The sequence below is a fragment of the Zonotrichia leucophrys genome, chromosome 3, assembly GCF_028769735.1.
Source record: "Zonotrichia leucophrys gambelii isolate GWCS_2022_RI chromosome 3, RI_Zleu_2.0, whole genome shotgun sequence".
Classification (NCBI taxonomy): domain Eukaryota; kingdom Metazoa; phylum Chordata; class Aves; order Passeriformes; family Passerellidae; genus Zonotrichia; species Zonotrichia leucophrys.
Window position 1 is genome coordinate 80,737,990 of NC_088172.1, and position 24,462 is coordinate 80,762,451.

At 35.8% G+C, this 24,462-nt stretch overlaps 1 protein-coding gene across 1 annotated transcript in view; it reads left to right on the forward strand.

Annotated features, from left to right (window-relative positions):
• Positions 1-24,462, forward strand: part of LRPPRC (leucine rich pentatricopeptide repeat containing) — an 87,156-nt gene that overhangs the window by 45,820 nt on the left and 16,874 nt on the right. Inside the window, exons 24-30 of the mRNA XM_064708981.1 lie at positions 2,459-2,583; positions 3,209-3,315; positions 15,696-15,764; positions 16,007-16,097; positions 18,335-18,477; positions 18,588-18,669; positions 22,507-22,627. Coding sequence (XP_064565051.1) covers positions 2,459-2,583; positions 3,209-3,315; positions 15,696-15,764; positions 16,007-16,097; positions 18,335-18,477; positions 18,588-18,669; positions 22,507-22,627 — 738 coding nt within the window. The remainder of the gene's footprint in view (positions 1-2,458; positions 2,584-3,208; positions 3,316-15,695; positions 15,765-16,006; positions 16,098-18,334; positions 18,478-18,587; positions 18,670-22,506; positions 22,628-24,462) is intronic.

Genomic DNA, 24,462 nt, shown 5'->3' on the forward strand with positions numbered 1-24,462 from the left:
GGAGCTCAAGTACAGGCAGAAGCTTGATAATTTTTTCTTTGCAGTAGTGATTTATCAAGTTGGAACTTCTCTGTGTTTTCTTGTTTTATATTTGTCTTTGTCAGTTTTAGTATTGATATGTTCTATAAACCCCATTCTCTGGTAAACTGTGGATGACTGGTTGGTTGATTAAATGCAACTGAACAAATATATCTGATTTTAGTAGATTAAAAACAGCTGTAACAATACATCAGTGTGTAAGATACAGTACTCCTTAAACACAAACTTACTCAGCCCCTTTGAGCCGTACGTCCCAGTTACAAGTACAATATTTCAATTTATTTTTGTCTCGGGTCTTTGCTGACTTTTTTTCTCTGCATGTGCAGTATTAATGCCTTCAGAAGTATTCATGTAGAGACTAGAAAACTGTTAATGCTACTGCTTGAATGACATTGCAATTATTCATTCATTTATTGATAGCTTTGACCTAAAAACAGTCACTTTAATCCTTTAGGAATACAGCTGAGACAATACTATAGCTGTTTGAGCATCAGTCTGAAAAGCTAGATTTATCACTGAAAACTTTAATTTGAATGTATAAATGTTGTTGTGCCTCCTTAGAAATTGAGTAGTTTTCTGTAAAACTGGTTTTTTTCTAGATGTTAACTGAACTTGCATCTAAAGCAGGAGAAAAATACTGATTATATAAATCTTTATATCTGACTATGGTAACTACCATAGTATTTCGCTTTTATGACAGTAATCTAGCCTGCAACATCTACTTGCAGTTTTGAAATTAACCTGTAATTTAGTCTTCACCCCAAATGACAAAAATTCAAATGACTCCATGGGGTGCCAGAAGATGCACTGTAAACAGGGCTCAGTAAGGGGGATAAGGTAGAAATCCATCATCTTAGGTTCTTTTAAAGAATGCCAGTATTACTGAATAAAATTAATTCTTCCTCTGTGTTTTCCTGTTAAATTTTAAAAAAGTATTGGCCTAGATAATGATAGTAGCACATGGTAGTTTAGTTAGTTATTCTTTGAAAAAGCAAAATCTGTGCTGCACAAGAAATGCAGTGTGAGGAGAGGACATCTGAATTGGGCTTGTTTTAACAGTAATGTCTTGATTTGTTAAGGTTTTGTTGGTGAAAAATAACATTTTCATCGTGCTTGGGAATGTAGCTTCGGGAATGTTAAATCATTATTTCGAGTCAGCATCTCAGCTGCTGTTGTTAAGTGATTTTTAATTTTTTTTTTCCCTTTGGTAACTTACATCACCCGTATCAAATAAGGCTCTTGGAATCTAAGATGCAGTCTCACTGACTGCCTGGCTACTTAGATTTTTGTGTGTGTGGTCTTGGCTTGTTTCTGCTTAAACCTCACCCCTCAAAGAATAATTTGACCTATTGTTTTACCAGTGTTTCTGTGGTTGTCCTTGGTTGTTTCTGGTGTTTTTGCTTTGTTTTGTTTGGTTTTGTTTCAAGATTGGGCTGTAATTCTTTGAAAAAAAGGTCTGCAGCAGATGATTAAGTACAGTTAGAGTTACACAATATGGAAGGTTATTTTGTATTTGTTGTTACTGTGATTGTTTTTATGACTTTCCAGTTTTGCATTTTAATTATGTGTACTTCTGAAGGTGTTAATAGTTTGTGCATAGGGGAAAATTCAGTGAAGGATTGAGGTACCAAAAATGGAAATATTCTCTGTGTTACTTCTACTTGCTGCTCAAAGGCTCCTGACAAAATGCATTTCATGCCATCTTGTACACTTACTTACCCTTACATGGATTTACACTAGTGCCTGTGTCTGACGTGGATAGGCCAGCATAAAACACATTTTGGTACCACACTAGATTGTTGGATTAACTGCAAATTTGTATTTTTTAAAGTAGAAAATATCTGTTGTATTCTGATTTTCATATAGAACATAATAATGCTATAGCCCTTCCACTGTGATGGAGTGGACATCAACAGATGATTTACAGGCACTCTGTCAAGGTGTAAAACCAGTGTAAAGCAATGTAATGAGCTGTGGTTATCTTAACTCTGGTGATTTCTGTTGAAACAAAATGTTGTGGAATAATTGTGAAGAACTTAAAAACTGGAAATGCCCAAGCATAGACAGAGAGGTAATAGAGTGTACACGGTATTACTTACAAATGAGAAAATAAAGCTGCTAAACACTTGAGTGAATTTTCCATGAAGTTTGGGTTTTGTCAAGATAGGACATAGCATAACTTAAGAATATTGCTCAGAATTTAAGTGCATCTGATGCTGAGGAACATTCACACCTTTGGCTAATTTGTAGTAAACAAGTGGTCATGGAATCAAAAACAGTAAGACTTGAGGGGGGAATAAGCACTTGGATTGTAGACTGCTAAATGAATTTTCTGTGAAATTTTCAAGATTAAAGTGCTTTCAGCATGGATTGCTCCTGCTCAGAATGTTTTTATTCTTGTTTTGTTTCTTTCCACAAGGGATGACATGCCTGCAGCTCTAGAAGCTTTAATCAGCTGTTACAAGAAGTATGGTAAAATTCTTCAACTCCATAACATCTGCTGTAAACTGGTAGAAAAAGGAGATGCTGATCTTCTGCAAAAGGGTTAGTTGCATGTACTCAAATGCTGTCTACTAATATGAAGTGTTTTCTGGGGGTTTTTCTTTCAGGATTTGTATATAATTTCTTTCAACTGAAAGAAAAAACAGTTTGTCTTAATATATTAACTTCAAAGCACTAATATGATGCCTGTATTCTTCAGATTGAAAAATTGATTGTAATTTTAAACATGGAACAGCTCTGTTTGTATAATACATCATTGAGCTCTCACAGATTAGTGCTAATACTTGTTCTAGCTATGTATGCTACTGTTAAAAAAGGAATTAATAAGAACACATCACACTAACAAAACAATACATCTGTTTTTCAAATAGCTGTGCAGTTCACAAACCATATATCCTCACTTTCTATGAGCAGAGCATGCCAATATAGTCTATTTTGTTGAATATAGTTCAAAATATAGTGCAGAAAAACATTTTTAAATATACTCAGCCACAAAGCTACAACAAATTGTGTCACATGTTATAATCATTCTGTTTGTTTCAAAATTATCCTCCCCATAGCTTATCTTTTATGAGGCTTGGAAAATATTGGTGTTAGGAATGTCTGACATAAATATTGAAATGCTTCAGTATATTGAGTAAATTAATGAGTTTTGTTGTGTCTTTAGTTTCAGATTTTATAAGCAGAGAATATGGTGACATGATGGCTCTTTACGATCTCTTCTTCGCTTTCTTGCAAACAGGAAAATACAAAGAGGCCAAGAAGGTCATCGAGGTGGGATTTTAACTATAGTACTCTAATCATGCAGCTATTTAGACTCTTAATTAGAAACATTTAAAGTTTTTAACCTTTAATTAGTCTTGTTCTGATTCACGTTAATAGAATGCAATCCCAGTAATAAAAAACCCTCGTCCGGCTTTATTTTGTATAATTACAGTTCAGAAGAGAGACAGTCGTCTTGTACATTGAAATTGTTTCCTCACTTTTTCAAATTTGCTCTTATATATCAAAATGATATTTGCATATTAAATATCGGATTGTGGAACAATTAAATTAAACTGGCATTCCTGGGTGTAAAGTTGCTAATCCTCTTTCCGAAGGAATTCTTTGTTCTTAAAAGCACTGGAATTTAATTTGCTGCAGACCATGCTCAGATTTATTTGTAATGCTTGTCTACAAGTTAATCAGCCAAACAAGCGCTGTCTGCTACTGTTTGGCATTTAATTTAGCATTTCTTCTCTCTCTCCCTTTTTCAGGATAGTAAGCAGCTTATAGGAAGTGGTAGGTGACAAACTTGGTCTATTTAGGATTAGTATATTTTATCTAGACTTGATTGAAATTGTGCTTACTGAAATTGATAAGTCAAAGGGGCAGCTGCAGAGTCTGCCCAGATTGTGATTATTTTTTCTTCTTAACACTGTTGTATGTTTTTAAAATGCTGCATAAGTTTTTCACATAATGTATGGGAGGAGGCATCTTGCAGAAAAAGTAATAGTTTGTCCTCAGCATTTTTGTGTTACACACATACACAACTCTAACCTAATTGTTGTTTGTTTTTTTTTTTTAATTTTTTGAGACAAAGAATTCTTTTTCTCCCAGTTCCCCTTAGAGTATCTGAAATACTAGCTGTCTCTGCTTGAATTGTCTAATGGAATTTTTGCATTTAAAAAAATCTTAACTGAAGGTCTGTTTGTTTGTCTGTGATGGAACAATAATGTCCTGCTGTAGGGTGTGTGGATATTGCTGAGCACAGTGTTGAAACGTGGTATTTTTGTTCTGAGAGGGTGTTTTGGAGCTCAAATCTTACAGTACAGAAGAACAGAAATATCAGTGTCTGACAGCAGATGACACTGAGGAGTTGAGTTCTTTTTACAGTGATTAAAGCGTATAGGAGGTGAAAGTATGAAATCTGAGATTGGAAGTAAAATTAAAGCTAAATGAGCTAATGTTACATCATGTGATTTAGCAGCTCTTTCTTTGATATTGGCATTTAATTTCCCAGAATTTCTCTTGGTGTCTGGAGCTCAGCAATTGTGAATAGGATAATAAACAAGTTATCAAATTGTTGGGGCACTGAAACTCTTGTCATTTTCTTAAAACATGCCAGATTCTTCCTGCAGGTATTCAGTATTTGGTGATTGATTGTGAGTTACTAATATCCACAAATGTTTAAGCATAAATTTAAACACCAAATATCTGGAGATGAAATGGAAGTTGTCCAGCCTTTTATGCTAGTTAAAGTATTTTTATCTAACTTTTATGAAGTATGAATTAGAGCATTGTTTATGCTGCAGAGGAAGAGCTGTTTTAAATTACAGAATTTTTAACAGGGAATTTTCTAGGACTAGTATGCCTGTACTTTTACTAGTGGAAAAAGTGTTACAAAATCAATTCTATATGGTGCATAATATTTTAAATATGCCTTTGTTATGTCACAATATGTTAAGTATTTTCAAAGAAATTGTTTCCAAAAGGGGAAGACAGAAACCTTATTGTTGATATTTTGCTGAAGAAGAAAATAGTTTGTGTTGTTTTAAAACATAACCAAGTTCTGTTTGCTTTTTGGTTTGTTGGGAAGTGAAAGTCTTATCCCATATAATGTGAAATGTTGTGTGTGTGTATGTAATATATATAGATGTGTATGTCTATGTATAAAAAATGAGTTGTAGATGTATTCTTTTCTCTGGTCCTGTGGGTTTTGTGACTAAGTTACTGCTTTGATGGTCATCTCAGATGATTTTTCTATCTTCTTTGCTTGTGAAATAATACTTAGTGAAGGAGATCAGTTGGTGCTGTTTTCTCTTTTAGATGCTGTTGCATGTACCTTTAGGCATATACTTTAATCAAGTATTGCTGGTTATGATGGTCAATTTTAGTGATTTAAAAACATCTATGGAGTTAATAAAGAGTATCTAAAAGGATAGTAATAAAATGGCAAAGAAAACTCTTTAGAAGCTGAGGAAATTACCACTGTGGAGGATAATGGTTGCTTAAATGGGATTTTTACTCATTGGAGACCACTGCCTCTGCTTGCTCCTGCTATTTTTAGAAATTAGAGATATACTATATGCTTATGTGAAACTTAATAACAAGTGCTGCTTTGAAAAACTTGGAACTCAAAGGATTGAAAAAATAACTCTTAAATCTCAAATCTTTGGTAAAATGAAAGTGGGTGACAATACTGGGAAAGGACAAGGGGTAAGATTTGAGTGAGATTATAAAAATCAGGTCAGACTTGTGTATGTTACATTATCTGGCCACACATGTGTTTTGTGAATGCATATATATGCAAGATCATGTCATGGGAAAAAATGAGAAAGCTGAAAGCCCTGGGCCTCATCTGCTTGGTGCAGTAAAAGCAAGACTAACCAGAGAATAAGAGTGTGAGAAGCAGTGAAAGGTAAATACAATGGAGATGAGGCAAAGAATTTGTCTGGCCCATGCTAGAACAGCTGGGCTGAAGCATGTGGTAGTTTGGTGGTGGGAGTCTCTTCTGAGGCAATGCTGACTAGAAGAGGAGCTGTGTTTGGGAAGGCTGTGGGGAAAGGCTGTTCCTGAGGCACCATGGGCTTTGTGTGACAAGGCAGCAGTTTCCATTAGTGTTGAACTGCCTCCTTAAGCACTTGAAAGTCTTGTTCTCAGGGACAATAGCTACAGATAAGGCAGCCTTGCCTGCTCTGTAAAGTGTAAGTCTGTTTTATTCTAGCTGTGCCTGGAGATTCCTGAGCCCTCAAAGTTGTGCTGATAGTTGCTGTTTTGCTTTACACTGAAAAAAAGTTCTACCAATGGGTGTACATCCAGACATAACTGAGTCTTCTTAACTGCACCTCAACTGAGAAGTTACCTTTGTCTTTAGTCCTTCAAAGATGATCTTTTCAAAACAAAGTTGGCACATCTCTCTTCTTGCCCCTTACCACAAGGTCACATACTAGCTTGTTTTCCCTTGGATTGGCACAGCATGACATCTATGTCATCAATTCTAGCTCTGGATACTTAGGATTTTTTCCCTTACTTAGAAAGGCAGCTTAATTGCCTTTTGTCCTTGAATTTTGTTTTTCATAAAGAAAAAAGGAAGTAAATTAGGTCAGTATGTTTTGCTTTTAACTAAACTAAACTATGTTAGAACTAATGTAGGCTAAAAGAAAGGGATGTGAATTTTCAATAAATAGCATTAGGGAAAAAGTATCTTTTAAAAAATACCTATCCTCTGAAATGTTTTTTTAATTCAAAAATGTTTAATCAGATCTCCTTCTGGAGAGAGGTCTTACATAATTATGTGGCAAGAGAATAGAATAATTGTTTGGCCTTATGTTCTTCTAAGTCTGGTATATAAATGGTAAAAGAATATTTTAGAGCCTAGTCCACCAGATCTTTCAACTTCTTACCTCTTGTCTGTACTGGACAGTTAAAAGTCTCTTTTGTTTACTCAGCTGTTGATTGCCACTTTATTAAACAGGTGCTTAGGATCTGTACTAATGGGAAGGTCATCCAGAAGAATAGGTGAAAAAGGGAATCTTACAACACCTTGGATGAATTTATTTATTCCCCTTTTCACCTGTTACCCTGTTTGTTTTCATGCTGCGTGGAGGTTTACAGATTTCGCTACCTAGAGTAGTTAAAATATAATGGATGTCTGCCATTTTGGTTGGATTTAATATTTTGGTCATCTCTGAATCTTTCACCAGGATCTCATAATTTGCAGCTGTTTTGCATTCGTGTTGATTGAATATTTCTAGACCCACCCTTTCCCCTTCATTTACTCATGCTAAATGCAGCTATTTAAATACCCACTGAATCGGTGTGTAATGCAGCCCATGTCCAGTCTTGGCTTTTTCTGAAAAGGTTTGTGTCTCTTTCAGTACTGTAACAGTTCTGCAGCAGAGGGTCAAGCAAAGCCCAGCTGTAAATCTGCTTACTGAAAGTCTGAACCATGTTTTCATAAGCAGAAATCAACATTCCTGTGACTGAGCAGGCAAGGTATTGAACTGATGTTAAACCATTTCTGTGCTGTATCAATAAAATCATTGCACCTTAAATTAAGTTTCATTGTACAGCAAAATACTTACCTGAATAAACCAAAACAAGCCTGTTCAAAATCGTGTATCAGGTCACTGGCATTTTAAATTGGGAGCTTATGGCTCCCTCTGATAGGAAGTAGGAGTTGGTAGCAGTGTTCCACTGTCTTTGTGTTATTCCACAGATCTTCTTGAAATCTTTCTACATCAAATTACTTGAGCTGTTAAAATAACAGCTGTTAATTTGCTCCTTCAGTGAAAGAGTGAAAGTTCTCATTCCTGCTGTGGTTTTGGTTTTGCTGGAACTGAAGGCAAAGATTGGAATACAGGGAAAGATCTCAGAACTCTGTGGCAGAGTTTTTGAGGAGAAGTTCAACCTATTTTGTTTCCATTAGAGGAGCCTTCCTTGAAAATGGCCATGGATAGTGCATGGCTTCAGAATTCCTTAAACCAAATTTTAACCAAGTGTGATACTATCTTCATCTACTCTCATACTAAATATGTTGTTTATATTTAATAATTAGATTTATCATACTGAATCCCACATATGTCGAGACATTAGTATGAAGAATTCAGGATCAAATGGTTGTGAAATAGCTTAATGAAATGTGTTCCATTGTGGAGAAACGTAAGAAAAGGCATTTGCTGCTGCAGTCTGGGACCTGAGGAAAGAACTGGTTTGGGTGAGTTCAGTGTACAGGAATATATCTATCAACAGATGTCAAGTTAATTTAAGAGGTAAATAGATTTAAGCAAAGAATTGTGACATTCATTGTCAGCAGACCTCAAGATACCAGTAGCCTTTGGATTTAATCTGCCATAAAAACAATGAGAATATTTCTACATGATATTGAGAGATTACAACCTTCTTTCATCCAGATTGCTTTTTTTAAGAGTCTGCATCATAAAATTGCATCCTGATTTTATGCTGGAGATGAAGTACCAGGAGAAGATGCTTTCTTGATTTGTGACAGCAGGGTTGGGGGAGTGAGGGGGGTGCATCAGTTATGTGTAATTTAGTGATGGTTATATCTAGTCTCTGAATTTATTTACAAAGACTGAATTTTGGTTCTGTTGAGAAAAGACTGGAGATGATTTGAACAAAATTTAAATGTTTGTGAACAAAGTTGTATTAGATAATGGTGGTCTGAGATTTAGGAATAGTTTGTAGAGGGTGTCATAGCTTTTATTAGACTAATTGTATACAACTGAGACAGAGGGGAAGGAGCTTTTAAGCATGCAAGCCCCATACAAGAAAAGATTAATTTTTTTAATTATTGCTATTGAGTCCAATTAGTCCAGTAAAATCATTACTTCTCTTTCTGTGACTGGACTCTGATGCAGTTAGTTATTAGTGAACTTGGATTTTCTTTCCATGCACCAATGTATGTAGGTTAATTTAAAAAGGGGTGCTTACTAGTTCAGTGCACATTATTTTTTAGAAGTTCCTAAGTATTCCTTTCTTACAGGGAAGGGATATGTTTCAAATAAGTAAATTTGTTAAAGGAGATGACTACTGAAAAAATTCCTTCCGAAAAGGAAAGCAGTAATGTATTCAGAATGTGGGATTATGGCAAGATCTGTGCTTCTTTTCTTAACTCCTGGGACTTTGTGTTAGAAGGAAGAGGTTTATAGTGCTTTTTTTTTTTTTTCATTCATCATACACTGTAAAACCACATTACAAGGCCAAGAGCAAATTTTTGCTCTCTTTTTAGTCTAGGATAACCTTGAGGAGTTTGTTTTAAGCAGAGTTTTTGTGTGTTTTTTGTGTCACCTTTTCTTCCAGTGTAGTTATTGTTGAGAATGCCTACTGATTTTTTTTTTTTTTTGTAATAATATTTCACTGCATAATTTATCTTGGAAAACTTACTGTAAATGTAGAATATTCCAATAGTGATTAAATGTACATCAGTTTCGCTTGTCTTGAGAACAATAAAGTTGTAGAACTCTATCCCGCTTTTATTTTAGTATTTTTGGAAAATAATTTACTTGCCTGACATTTTTCTCCAGGTTTACCTAAAATATAGCAGTGTGTATTCCTCTTTCAAGTGAAATAAATTAAATCATGAGTATTTACTCAACAGATACTTGCCTTGGTAAAGTCAGTGAACTGTGAAACTGACAGAAGCTTTGAAGCAAATACATATGTAGGAAGAAAAAAGCCACAAACCAGCAGTACAGACTTTCCCAATGGAGACTGTAAACTTTGTAATTTCTTACTGTGAACTGCTGCTGCTTTTTACATCAAAATTGACCTAGTAGAAGTTGACTGGTTGCCATCTTGTGTGATTTTAGAATAGGAGAGCAATAGCTTGAATTCTCATCAGTCTCAGGAGAATAGTTAGTGAGGATCAATGTGTAGGCATGTGTGCCTTTGTCTTTCATTAACTATCTGGTACTGCAAATAAAATATCAGATACACTTTAGCTGATTAGGCTTTGAAGGCATGACTTGCAGTGGAGCAGCTCATAAGTTTCTAAATTCCAGTACTGCATTAGAGTACTTGCCCTCATTATCAAACATGAAAAGTAGCCATACTGAAGGTATGGATATCATTGTTTTCAAGCTTACATACAGTTATCTCTTGCCCAAGAAGTTGAACAAGAGTCCACATATTTTGGATGAGTTTCTCTTTATAGAAGTCTGTGTTATAGGGGTTATATTTTGTTTAATCATATTTAGTTCTGGGCAAAGTTGCTTATAAGAAGAAAATAAATTACTCATTTTTTAGAGAGTTTGCAAAGTTTTCTTTTGTTTAGAAAGAGTGAAGTGAGCGAGGGTGTCATTCTGTGCTATCACCAAAAAAGCCATTTTTAAAGTCATTGAAAACTCCTTTCAAAGTGGAAAATGAACTTGTAGAAAAAGTATTGCTTCCATTGCCAGCCATAAACAGCCGTAGCTGTAATGCCATCCTGGTAGCACAATAACTTAAATAATAGCTGAGCTAGGAGAGCACTAATGTGGTTTGTTGGGCAGTTGGTATGATTGCAACAGGAAGGATGCTTTTTGATGCACAGGTTATTTTTAGATCACTCAGTCTCTAAAGCTGGATCTTTTGTGAGCTTCTGGACTATTGCATAAAAGTTCAGAGCCAATAATCAAATTAGGGTTTTTTTTTCCTGTATATTTAACAATGATACTTCACTTGGACTTTGCTATGACGACCATAGTGGGAGAAATACAGCAAAGTGGTGTACCTGCATACATATGAACTCAAGATGTAAGATTATTTTTTAAAATAATATAAATATGTTAATTGGTATTTTTAAAAAACTCATGCATTGTTATTTGAAAGTAAAGGAGTGTTTAGCAGGAGGAAAAATAATAGAAGTGTAAAATAGTTATAACCATCTCGGTCAACACCTATAGACTAGGATGGCTACATAAGGTACAGAAATTTAATGTATGTTCTTTTGGTTAAGAGGTTCACTTACTGCTTAGTAGAAGTGAGGACTTCTGCTACAAGTTTTAACCTAGGGGAAGATTCAAGGAAAACATCCAGTGTTTATGTTGTAAACAGCTTTGTTCAAATAACCTGCTATGCAAAAATATCCCGGGCTTCATTAAAGCTGTATGGAATTAGTGAGATTTTCCTAGACATTTTTGTGGAATCAGGAAAAAAATCTGTCTTTAAATTAAGTACTTCCCATCAAGTGTTCTGTTTTCCATGGTGCTTATGTTGGGGAGAGCTGTTAGGAATGACACACATCAGTTCCTATAGCTGTCTGCCCAAGGCTGTCTGCTTGGAGGAGTAAAGCATTTTCCTGCAAGACATTGCTTTGGCATCTCAATCTCAGTAACTGGTTCTGGTACTGGTAGCATAAGTCTCTTATTGCTGCTGATGTAACTCTTCATGAAATGTTCTTCTTCCTTTAGCAGCATTAGCTGTCTCATACTATTACTGGATTTTTCAGCTGCAAAGAGAGGAATGAATGGATCTGTCCTTCCAAAGAACACAATCAGGAAGTGCAACATGGATGGCTTCTGTAAAATTTGCCTGTTTCTTTCCAATATGTTTGTATTAGTGATTATAGTAGAACTGGTTCCCTAATAAAAGACTGAACTTTCTGCAAATAAAATGCAGAAATTTTCAAGAAAATGTAAACTAGGTAAGGTGGTTGGGGTTAAACTTGAATAGTTAGAATTGATGTGTTATTCACAGTGCAGTGATGAAAGGCTAGAATAAGTTGACTGCTGTATGTAAGAATTATTTTGCCAAACAGGCACAGTGGTCATTTGTGAACATGCAGCATTGCAAGGTTAAAACAGAAGCTCTCCATCTCATGTCACATATATGCCAAATGAAAAATGCTGCTGCTGGTTTTTAAACAGTTGTGCAACCCAAGCCAGCAAAAGTGGCACTGTTTTGGGGCAGTTCTCAGCTCTTAGTTTGCTGAAAGTCCTCTTTTTGAAAAGGACTCGGGACTTCTGGTCTGTATGTTGTCTTTTGTGGTTTTTCTCTGTAAGTGTTGTGTTTAAAAAGAAAAAGTTTGGTTTAGGCAAGTGGAGAGGAGTAAATAAATATTTTCATATGTCTTCTGTAATTTTTAAAACTTTTTTGTTAGAAAAGCTTTTTTGAAAGTAAAGAACCAGTATGGCTCTATTGGCTGTAGCCGTTACAGAATACTAAGGTAAACAGAACTTGAATATTTCTATCGTTATTTTAAAATCTGGAAAAACGTCTCATAAATTCCTCTCTGACAGGTCACTGTTTTTCCAGACAATCTGTTTTCTTTCAGCTGTAATAGGTAGAAATTAGTTCAAATAAAACTGTTAGTACAGAAAATCTGCTGATTGGACCCCTTCAATCACCTGAAGTGACTGGTTCTCAGAAGGAGGAGAACAAATAAAATGTTTTCAGTGTGTTAGGACTGTTGAATGATTTTTATTGCTGCTTCACAAGAGTTCTTCCAAAGATGCAGCATATTTATCCCTTTCTGGTTAGTGTTCCTTTCTGTGTGTGAAGGTACAGAGTCAGTGAGTAAATTGGTATGGGTGTAAGTGTAGAATAAGTGTAATTCTCATAGAATCACAGAATATGCTGAGTTGGAAGGGGCCCGGCAGCATCATCGAGTCCCCCTCCTGGCCCTGTGTAGGACACCCCAAGAATCACATCACATGTAAGTTCTGGTCAGAACTCTGGGCTGATTTCTGTAGGAGATGCAATGAAGTAGCTGAATTCTGCTCAACCTAGAGAAGAGTCAGGGAGTTATTTTATATATTAATCATTAAATTAGTATGAAATTGAGATATTAAAGAAAAATCAGTTGTATATTGTCTTCTAATACAAAATCCAAGCTAGCAGAAGTTAGACTGAAAGCAATCAAAAGTGGTGGTGCTTTGGTTGCTCTCTGCAGAAGGTGGTGGAGGCAACCCATTGCCAAAAGATCATCTGAATGTGATAAATCTTAAGGGGTTTTAGGGGAACCAGAAGAGCTCATGGAAGAGAAATAACTTACTAGAATAAACCACTGAACCTCAGGTAGTTGGAGAGTGGAAGAACACTAAAGGGAAAGTATTGCTATGTTTCCTGACATTTTATATTCTCCTGTTGTTACTGTTACAGAGAGGATAACAAGGTTTGATTTAGTACAGTACAACTGTTTTCTATTTCAAAAGAATGTAAAAGCCAGAAATCTGTGTTTGGTTTATATGCTGGATGAATTGCACGAGACTTTCAAAAAAACCCAAGAAAACAAAGAAACCACTAAGACTCAATATAGATGTATTTTTTTAATTTAGTCCATTGAAACAAGCAAGATCAAAATTGTAAATAGGAATTTGGAAGAGTAATTATAGTTTTTTACTTGATTTTTCTTTATTCCTTGCATTCTGTTATTCTTTATTTTAGACTGCTGTTATCGTAGAAACACTGCTTGCTGCTAAATGCAATGTTTAAAATTCCCTAAGATTGTAAAGGATAAGCTACAAATATGGACTATCAGGCAAGCCCTGGAGATTTAGTTAATCTGACCTAGATGTTCTTTTGATGATTGAGACCTGCAGTATGTGAAAACACTTCTCAATTTCAAAATGAAACACAAGGATATCTGTTGTATAACTCAGCTGTCCTTGTAGTGACAGACACATCAATCATTTCTGAACAGGAAAGGATTTACTATAAAAAGTTTGTAGCTTTCGAGCTGTTGAGTTCATTGGCATTCGGATCAGCAGTGATATTGGAAGTTGTAAGTGAATTCAGCATTTGAATTTTACCATGTCCTAAAGAGGATTAGCTACAAATGCAGGCAACATACTTCTTTCTTTTTCATTTTCAAGAGCCTGTTGTGTATCAAGAGCTTGTTGTGTAACATGTTAATTCTTAGTTTTCAGCATATTTTATGTGAAACTGCTTGGTAGCTTTTACAAAAGCACTGAACAGTACCTATAAGTATAAATAACTGTGAGGAGGGGAAAAAACCTAAACAAACAAGTAATTGGAAAAAAAGCACATACCTGGAAAGCTGTGTTCACTTTGAATATGTGGGAAGACACATTTTTTCTGTAACCTGCTGGGCTGAGACTGTTCTAACAGTACAGCTAAACACCCAGAGATGCTCCATGTTGAGGAGCTATGGGATTAGCATCCTGTTTTTAGCAAACCCTTGCATTGACTTCATAGAATGGTTGGGTAATTGGTATGATTATGTGGCCCAACATTTACTCTGCAGAACGCTGTTTGCTATATATTTAGCAAAATTTTAGACTTTTCACTGAGATTTTGCATGCTGGTCCTCTGGTGTATGCTGAATTATTTCAGAAAGAGGCAAGGGTAGTAATTCTGCACTTGGAGACCATGGGAAAAGGAAATAATCTCTGTTTAAAAGAGAGAAGGTAAATTCACATTTCCAATAGTAGTTGTTTCCACTGTTTTGCAACTGAAACTTAATATTTCTCACAGCATTTTGTTCAAACTGCCTCTTTTGTGCAAAGTGGCATTCAAATTTTTAACTTGCAAGTCACATTTAAACTGTAGAGATTTCTTACAATATTAAAACCTAAAAGCCTTCAAGAGTCAAAACACACGTTTCTCTGTGTGTGTGAACAGACATTTCCTTGGAATTACTTTAAGCTTAATGTGAATCTGGACATTTGAAATAAAAAACAGAGTTCACTCTGTAAATTATATTTGTGCTAAGACAAGGTAGTATAAAGCCCGTAAATCCAGGTATCTATGGGAGGGAAAGCCAAGAGGTAAAAATTATGGATGCTTTGCACACATTTTGCTGTAACCTTTTTATAAATATGTTGGACATGAGTAGGTAGAATGTATGATGTATCTCTTAAAAAAAATTGACTTTTCCTGTCTTTTAGAATTTACTTAAGTTGAGGGGCTGCTGTTTTGATTGGGGCATATGGTGCTGGGAAGGCACAATGTGGTTTTCTACACCAGATAGAGTTTCAAGGATTGAAACCTTTCCTTTGAGTGTGTGTAGCTACCATGTAGCTGCAGTCTGCTTGAAACAACAAAGGAATGAGTGAGCAAAGGCTCACAACCTGGAAAAGTCAGTAACACAAAGAACTGTGGCATGCTGACAATTACACATCAGTTCCTCTGTGTATGCACACATAAGGGTAAGCTTTCAGTGTCTTAGCTTTAAGAGTAAATCTAGAGCCTTCTGTTCTGGAGTAGGAATTGCCCTGCAGTTCCTAGAACTGGTATCTGTACAGTATATTGGCATCACCAAATGGTGATGGTGCAGTTCAGAAACATGGTTCTCTAGCTGCTAGGTTGCAGTGGTGCTGAAAACAAATATTTCATGGTGAAGACAGTTTAGAAATATTTGGTGTAATTCTTTACCAGGAGTAATACAAAGGATTACTTTAGGTAGGAGCAATAATACCCTATTAATGTGATGATAGAAGTTATTCAATGTTTCAGTTCATCTGAAATGTATTTTAAATGAACTCTCTCAGCAGTGTTCAACCAAAAATGAGACTGTCTTGAATAAGATTACTGCAATTTTTATGTTGCATAAATGCACCTTAACTACAAGCTCACAAATAATCATGTTTTCATTTAGATTTCAAAAAACAAACAGTAGCTATGAAGTTTCTGTATGAATACCTGTATTATGTTTATTTTCCCTTAGAATGTTCTATGTGCCGTAATGTATTTCTTGTGGAAATATTTTACAGACTCCTGGCTTGAGAGCACACTCTGGAAGATTGAAGTGGTTTGCACAAAAGTGTATATTAAATAAACAGGTATGACTTGTATGATGTGTTCTATGGAACTGTCATTTTATTCCAAGAAAAATTGTTTTGAAGTATTTTCTCACTTGATTTTTATGTTTGTGAAAGGACGTATGACAGGCTGGTGAGGTGAACTTAATGCTGGTGTATACTTAAATACTATTTTAGCTGAATGCACACAGCATGTATGGACACATATATAGAAAAATAATTGTTTGGCTGAGGTATAACTGAGCTCTTCCTTCTTTTTGAAGATGGAAACTTTGGAACAGTTGGTAGAATCAACTCGAAATCTGTTTGAATGCGATAGAGATGAGATGTACTACCACCTGCTCCAAATGTGTGGTAAGTGAGCACAAGATCTTATTCATGTTTCTGATCTGGTTTCCTTTGTGGTTGGAGATGGGACATAACCCTGGAGAGAAGCTGTGTCTTGATACACAATTAGTCTGGCTAGCATTTCTAGGCATCTTGTGGGGAAGGAGACGGCAGGGGTTTGGTTTTTGCATCTGCAGGCCTGAACGCTTAGTTAGTATTGTGTGTGTGTGTTTGGCTTTCAGTGTGCCTAGAGAAGAAATCCTGTTCATCTGTTATCTTCATAACTGGTAAAAATTGAGGGTCTCCTGTAATTATTTCTGGTTCTTCAAGGTGCATATATTTTTAAAATTTACTTACTTTTTCCAAGCCACAACCTAACTTTTGCATCGCTTATAGTCATGAAACAGTTTTGAAAACTGAAACTTCCTTTCTATGCTGCAGACTTAATGGAGGATGTGTTTATGAGGTTTTCATTCCTCTTTTTGTGTTTTTTAAGTCTATATTGGTTTTGTTATTCGGTGTATTTTACTGTATTAAAAAGGATTACAATTTTTGAGATTTGTTTTAAAGTACTGAAAAAATACATTGAGTTCAGACTGGATATGGAGCACTGTTGGGTATGGAGCACTATACAGTAAATTGGGACATAAAGCATTGTAGAGATTTCTGTGTACTTCAGTAAAGTATGTACATATATCTGTATATTATTGAGCTGTTGCAGGTGTTTGATATGTCTGGAAAACTTGCTTTTGAATTTTGAGTAATATTAGGCTGTTCTCCGTGTATGTTTTTTGGTTGGGTAGGATTGTTGATGCAGGCCTCTTCCCTACTGCATTTAGCTACAGCAGGAGGACATGAGTACTTGCACAAAAAAAATGCAGCCAGAGACCCCATGAGAATTTTGCTGCTTTTCATTTCCTGAAGCCTTGGAAAGCTTCAAAAAAAACCAGTGTTACCTAAGTCTGGCTTTACACATACTGGTTCACCATCAAAACTCAAATAGGCCTGAAAATCAGTCTTGTCTCAACAGGGAGAGAACCTTCCTATTTCTCCACTCATCCTGTTCACCTCTGGCAGTGACTAAGTCTGACAGTGTGCCTGTTAGGAAGAGAATCTAAGAAGATACAATTCATCAAATTCTGTCATGCAAAATCTTCAGTCTTCTTTCAAAAGACAGAACCAATTCCATCTATTCAAAGAAGTGGAAAAACATTTGTGGGTTTCTGTCACCGTGAAAGACAAAAGCCGTGCATAATCCTGCTTTCAACCATTTTAGATTACCTATCAAAGCTGCCCCATGCACAACTACAGCAGGACTGTCATTGTGTACTAAAACTATAACTTCAGATCTATTTTAAGCATGTAAAGAAAACCCTACCATCTAGTCCAGGCAGTAATGAAAAATGCTGAAAACAAGGATTTGATTATCACAGAATAATTTATACTGGAGAAAACCTCAGGAGTTCTCCTGAAGTTAAGATAGCTCCAAAGTCAGATCACATCAAAGCCTGTTTAGCTAAAGTTTGGGTGCCTTCAACAGTGAAGATCAAAGAGCCTTTCTGAACAGCCTGATGCAGGATTTGATCATTCTCCAGTATTGCTGTAGCTGTCAAATGTCACCTTCTGCCCTTTGCTGTGCACTTGTGAGGAGAGACCGACTCCTGAAGAGTCAGTGAAAAATTTACAAGATTTGCATGTAATAGCAGGAGAGCAAAACCTGATTTGAATGAAGGCAGTTTATGAGAAGGATGTTCCTGCTTTAAAGAGCTTTTTTACCAGCGTGTAAATCAGTAGTGACTGAGAGTCATCAAGGCTTCACAACTGGTGACTGCAAAGCTAGAAAATGTAAAGGCAACAGGAAAGCACATGCTGTAGGTAGTTAGATGGTAGTTAAGCATTTTCTTACATGAAGTCCAGGTTTCTGTTTATTTGCAGTTATGTACAGTGATGCATATATAAATTTAAATGAACAGTCTAGAACAATAGAACTGATGAGCTGGGATGATCACTTCTGCACCAATTTTGAGCTGATTTCTCATTTATCTGAAAATCCATACAATCCTTGGGGGGTTTTTCTGGCATCCTCTAGGTATTAAAATAGTTTAAAACTTCAAACTGATGATTGTATGAAGCAGAAGTACATGATTAATTGATTTACATTATTAATTGATGGATTATTTTCCAAAGACATAATTTTGAATTACCTTAGGTAGGCATGCATGTTCTAAATGTGCTTTTATCTGAAGATTTTAATCTTGTTTCAGACAGCAACAAGGACTGGGGAAAGGCTGAAGCTATTTGGACTAAAATTCAAGAAGAAAATATTGTTCCTCGTGAGAAGACACTAATTTTACTTGCTGATATATTTCAGAAAAATGGTCAGGTTGTTCCATTTGAGATACCTAAGGTAAGTGGAGTTTAACTTCCCTAGTTAACAACACTTAGGGATATATTTCTTCTTATTAAAAAAACTAACAGATATCATTACAATAATTGAAATGTTTGCTTCTTTTAAAGGATATGCCTGAAGATAGCAGCAGTGCTTCTATTGGGGAAGAACTGAAAATACAGACGCTTTGCAGGAAAAATAAAGCAAAAGGTAAACTGAAATCCACTGTGGAATTTTCCCCTGCCATGTTAATTTTAAGGTTTCAATTAACTGCAGAGCTCTTCTGTGCAAACTTCCCAGTCTCTGCTAAAAACAGAATTAATTTCTGCATGGACCTTTGCCTTCGTATATAGAAGAGCAGAGTATATTTCAGTGCCATTCCTTTGATTTGGTCTGTGATTAATCATTGGAAATCCATTGCTATCCATCTCATCCCAAAGCAGAGTGACAGTAGAAGAAATAGCTTTACTGGGCCTTGCAAAATGGGGAGGAAGTCACAGAATCCCTGGATGCCTCAGCTTGGAAAGGTGGATCATCTGGTCCAGCCTTTTTGCTCAGGCAGTCTCATCCTTGAGCACATGGAACAGGATCCTTGAATATCTCCAGTGATGAGACTCCAGCACCTCTCTGGGAATCTGTTCCAGTGTTCAGTCACCAGCACAAGTCATATTTAGGGGAAACCTCCTGTGCATCAGTTTCTGCCCATTGCCTCTTGTCCTATTGCTCTGCCCCACCGAGAAGAGCCTTGGTCCCAATTAATTCATTTCTAGTATTTAACAAGTGCAGAGCATTTGAATGTTCTGGAAATACGTATTTTCTTCGTTTATACTATAGTAAATAAATAGGCACCTTACTTGAAAGCGGTATAGAAAATAGAATTCAGTAGGTTTAAAAATTATATTTGCTGAATGAGGAAGATTTATAAATGCAAGACACCTAGTAATTTTCTTCTCTAAGTGTAATCAGTATATATTATGGGTTGGACACAGATTTTTAAGCTCTGAGTTTTTAACAGAAGAATGTATCAGTCATTCAGACATTTAACTTACATTGTTAGTGAAATTACCATCTAGAGTTACTCAGTCTAAATATTCAGTTTATTTAGATTAGTAGTCCGAAGTCGAGTCTGGACATTCTGCATACTGGGAGTGCAATACCATGTTATGTGTATGAAATTAAGAATCATGTATTGTGGCAGACATCATGTTTTCAGGAAATTCTTCATGCTGGTAACTGTTGGCATCATAAAAAGATGAGAAATGAAGAAATGTTGTCATTGAAAATCAGATGAAATCAAGGGAATTGATTACTAGGAAAGTGTCCTGTGCCTTTGGTATCATAAATGATCCAGTGAAGAGCAGGAGGAAACGAAATAGCTGCCTTAGACTTGACAGGGAGACTAGTTTAAAACAAAAATATAAAATAATACTTCTGTGATGACTTCAGATATTGAACTTAGCAATAAATCACTTCTGCATATTTTTTTTATTTAAAGGTGCAATATTTGAGAGAAGGTGGTCAAGAGCTATTAGAAATGAAGGGGAAAAAAATGTTCCAACTATGTTGGAAAACAATTTGTCTTGGAAAACTGTTCTCTTGGCCTTAGAAAAAACCTAAAAAAACTGAGTTGTTGCTTTTTTTATATAACAGTATCATGTAATTTTGGCGTGAATGTAATGGGGCAGCTTTCTGATGGGAAAAAGATTAACTCAATCTAGTTATGTAACTATTCAGTGAACTTTCCAAGTCTGACACGTTTTGATAATCTGTTCTCCAAAGTGCTTGATTTATGCAAAGTCATATTTTCATCTTTGTCTTGATTCCTCAGTGTGAGAACTTGACTCTAGGGGATCGTGTAACACATATCCCAAACAGTCACAATTACTGAAACAGATTTGACTGTCTTGAGAACTGAGACTTTCTTGGCAAGTTGTCACTTTTCTAACAAATCTTTCTGCTTGAAATAGCTGGTATAGCTCAATATGATTTTGAAACCAAGAAATTTCTCTTTTGAATGCTAATATATTTTAATAACTTCAGATGCCTTCTGAAGAAGTAATGAGCTGATAATTCCTGATCAAGAGTATGGCTTAATTCAGGATTGATCTAGGTATACTTCAAACATGCTTCTTGCAGAGATGCAAAATGAAGTGAGGAAAAAAATCTGAACATGATGATCACAGGACTGACATACACAACAAAATTGATAGAAATATTTTTAATTCTCATTGAAGCAGTCATTACAGAAAAACCTGAAAATTCACTACATTTTCTTGTAGAAGGAGATCTTACATGTTATGGACTGTGATAATTGTTAGTAACATATGCCTGACATCTTGACCACTAGGGGCCAGGTCCATTTCTGTACCCAACTGATTAAAGTACTATTTAAACACAGGGTGAAATCCTAGTTCAGTCTGAAGACAGCAGAGCCTTTGTAGGAAAACATAAGGAAATTTTGTCATTAAAAAAAATAGAATTCAAACAGACATTTATGAGCAGAAAGGCCAAACCTATCACCAGTCAGCTACATTTTTGTAAATCATTAGTTGCATTTGTAGCAGGTTATACCAGTCAGAGGGGTATTGTTTTTGTTGAATATGGTTGTTGGTCTGCTGGTACCTCAGATTTCAGAGCAGTGGAAAGAAAAATGTCTTCCCACTGAATTTAAACTTGAACACTATGAATCCAGTGATCTGCATCTGAGCAGGCAAGAGATTTCACATTGCTGCAGGCCAAACTAACTTCAGACCTCTAAGTAAAAGTGGTGGAGGATTTCAGGACCTTTCTTATGTGGTCCTATTATTGTTCCATTGCTCTTTTGCTTGACAGTGCAATCACTCTTGTAATGTCAGACTCGAAGCTAATTTTACTGAAATGCTGTTACCCTTTATTTCTCTTCATATATATATTTAACAACATTTCAAGCATACAGAGTAGATTATGAATGGCTGTGGTAATTCTAATTATTAACTTGGTATAGGAGTCTGTGTGATGTAAATAATAAATTTTATGCATAACCATTTCTTTGCCTGCAGTTCAGGAGATTTTTGTGTGTGCTTGTTGGCTAAAGAAGTTAAGATGCACACTCAAAGGCATACCAACAGTTTTGATTAAAATTCCATAACACGCTGTACTAAGAGCAATTAGTATAATGCTTCTTATGACATTAAGATTCAAATGAGTTGTCTCCATCTTTACTTTCAAAGTAGAAGAAAAAAGCTTAATGCTTATCTGTGAAATTTGTGGTGATAGTCCAACTATTTCTGATAAGTTTTAAAGGTTATTGTGGCTGTGATTTGAACTAGCAAAGGAATTACTTCATGAGTTATTAAAAGAAACGTGCAATCACTGTTTAGATGTAAAAGATCATTTGTGGTTCTTAACACAGCTTTCTAGCATATGTTACAGCGTGGATGGCAGTTCTAGCTGCATGTTTATAGCTGCATAATCTTGTTTCAGAAAAATAAATGACTGAAAACTGTGCTTATCATTTTTTCCCCCTTTTTGGTAACATCTTTTCATACACTGACAGTTATTGTGAATGCATGAAATAAAACTGTTAATCAGTCAAACAAATGCAGTGTAGTTTACTTGCTAAATATCTGTATATTTGTAAATTGTATGTTTTGTATAAATCTTGTCGTAGCCAAATAATCTGATCTCCCCATATTGGAATCGCCTCCTATATTATTTGTTAAATGCTGTTGTGATCATGCACCAGACACTGTAACTGCATACCCCAGAATTAGGTGTTGCTTTAAAAATCCTGAGTCTTCCCCTTCTAACCAGCTGTGTTGATATTGAAGCAACAGCCACATATAAAGGAAGAGCAGTAGCAAACTTTTTCTCCTGTAGAAGTGTGTGTTGATTGTTTGTATGCAGGCAGTTCTGAGCAAGCTGTGATCTGCAGCTCTGAGCTTAAAGATGTAAGCAAAGGATACATAAATTTAAGATGGACCTTTTTCAGTGAACAGGTGATTTCTTTCTGTGATCCATGTTCTTGCAGTATGACATTTCCTTTTGGCTTTTTTACTCTTTTTTTAGAGGCCTACAATATTTTCAGGAGAATGCAGAAGGATGAGTCTCATTCCCGTTGCTGTGACATCCTTGTAAAAGCGTTGTTAACACAGGATTGTCTTGAAGAAGCCCTTGATGTGAAACGCATGTAAGGCTTTTCTTTGTTTGGGGCACTTTTATTGCCTTAGAGAGAGGGCTTAAATAATTTCTGGATCATTTTCAGGTGAGTCCTTATCTTTTAATGGGAAAACAGGTCATGACTAGTGATTAGGAGCTGTGGTAAGAAATACACCAGTGTTTCATAGGGCAATATGCCACATTTTTAAAAAGGTACTAGAGTGACAGTGTCTATTGCTAATAACTCATTTCAAATAACAATCTGAACAAATGTACTTGGCATCAGGGTTGAAAGTCTATCCTTCTGGCAGTCTGCCTCTTCCTCTTTAGAGCAATATCCAAACAGACAAGATTCCTTCACTTAGCTGCCTGTGAGCCTTCCCCTGAATGCCTGTCCCTGCTGCTGTCTTACCCTGCCCACACTCCCTGGCAGCTGGCTGCCTGCCAAATGCAAAATGGTACGTTTGACTGTGATGCCAGTGGCTAAGAGATGACCATAAACCTTAGATCCAACTCTTACACTTCTGAAATAAATCCAACCTGCTGTCACAAGTTATTAGAAGGAAAGGAATCGAATTAACCTTTAGTGAGTTGTATGATACAGCCCTTGCTTTAATGATTGCCTGTAACGTGTGTTCTGGTCAGGTTATAGGCTTTAAGGTGTTCTGGCTTGTCAGTGTAGAGTTCAGAAGAACAAGAATTTAGGTTTAAGGGTTTTAAGTCTTTCAATTTATTCAACTAGAGCAAGACTGGTGGTTGTCATCAAGTGTGCTCACTGAACAAATACAGTGGATTTGAAAATGCCTGTAGGTGAATTACCTAATGTGTAAAGTACTGTAAAAAGTTTTTAGAGCCAAATTAGTTTCTGATCTCCAGGAACAGTCTAGTGTAAGATGATATTGATTATTTTAATGTTTTCTTTGTAAGTGTTTAGATTGGAGAAATGTCTTTCATTGAAAAAGTGTTGGAGTTCTGCTTTCAGAAGAACAAATAGTCCTTTTGCAAATAGCTCTCAGCAACTGGGCTTTATGATAAATAATGTTTGTGCCTGCAGGATATATAGCTTATATTAGAGAAAACTAAATCAGTTTATCAAATTGATCACCCTGTAATGCAAGTAACTGATAAATCTTTGCCAATAGAAGATGGAGGGGAGATGTGTTAGGGAGTACAAAGAACATTGATAAAATTTAGGTAGTTTGTTTCAGAGAAAATACTCAAGTATCTAAAAATGTATTGGAACCTTCTTCAGGGAAGAAGCTTGAAACATTGTACTGAAGATTTTGTACATGGATTCACTGCTTTCCTTCTCTACAGCTCAAACAGTTGTAAGGAAGATGCACAAAGTAGTGCATAATTCCAGCAGTAATTTGCAAAATTACTGGAAAAGAAGTGGAAAAGAAGAAAGAAGGTGGTGGTTTGTTCCTAGTATTTCATGGATTCAGATTCGTCACTTTAGATAAGTGTTTAGATAAGTGTAGTACATAAATTCAAAATTCAGGGGAAAAAATCATTTGAAAGACTGAAAAGGTCAGAGATGTGTTAAGCCTCTGAAGTTTGAGATGTTTAGGAGTAAAGTAACAGGATTTTATAAGAGATTTTCTTCTTTGTTGCTGGTCAAAGCCAACTATGATCTAACCCTGGTGCTTTTCACAACTCTCCTACTCCATCTTCTAGCTTAGAAATGCCAAATAATGACAATCTGAGAAGCTTCTGACAGCTTACTGTTGCATCAAGACAGAAAATGCTTCATATTGGTCGTGTTCATGGCATATTTGTGTGGCTTTTCTTCTAGTAACAAAGTTATGCTTATATTGAGCATTTTTAAAAGCTTTTAAGTTCTAAGTAATTCACTGAAATAGAGAA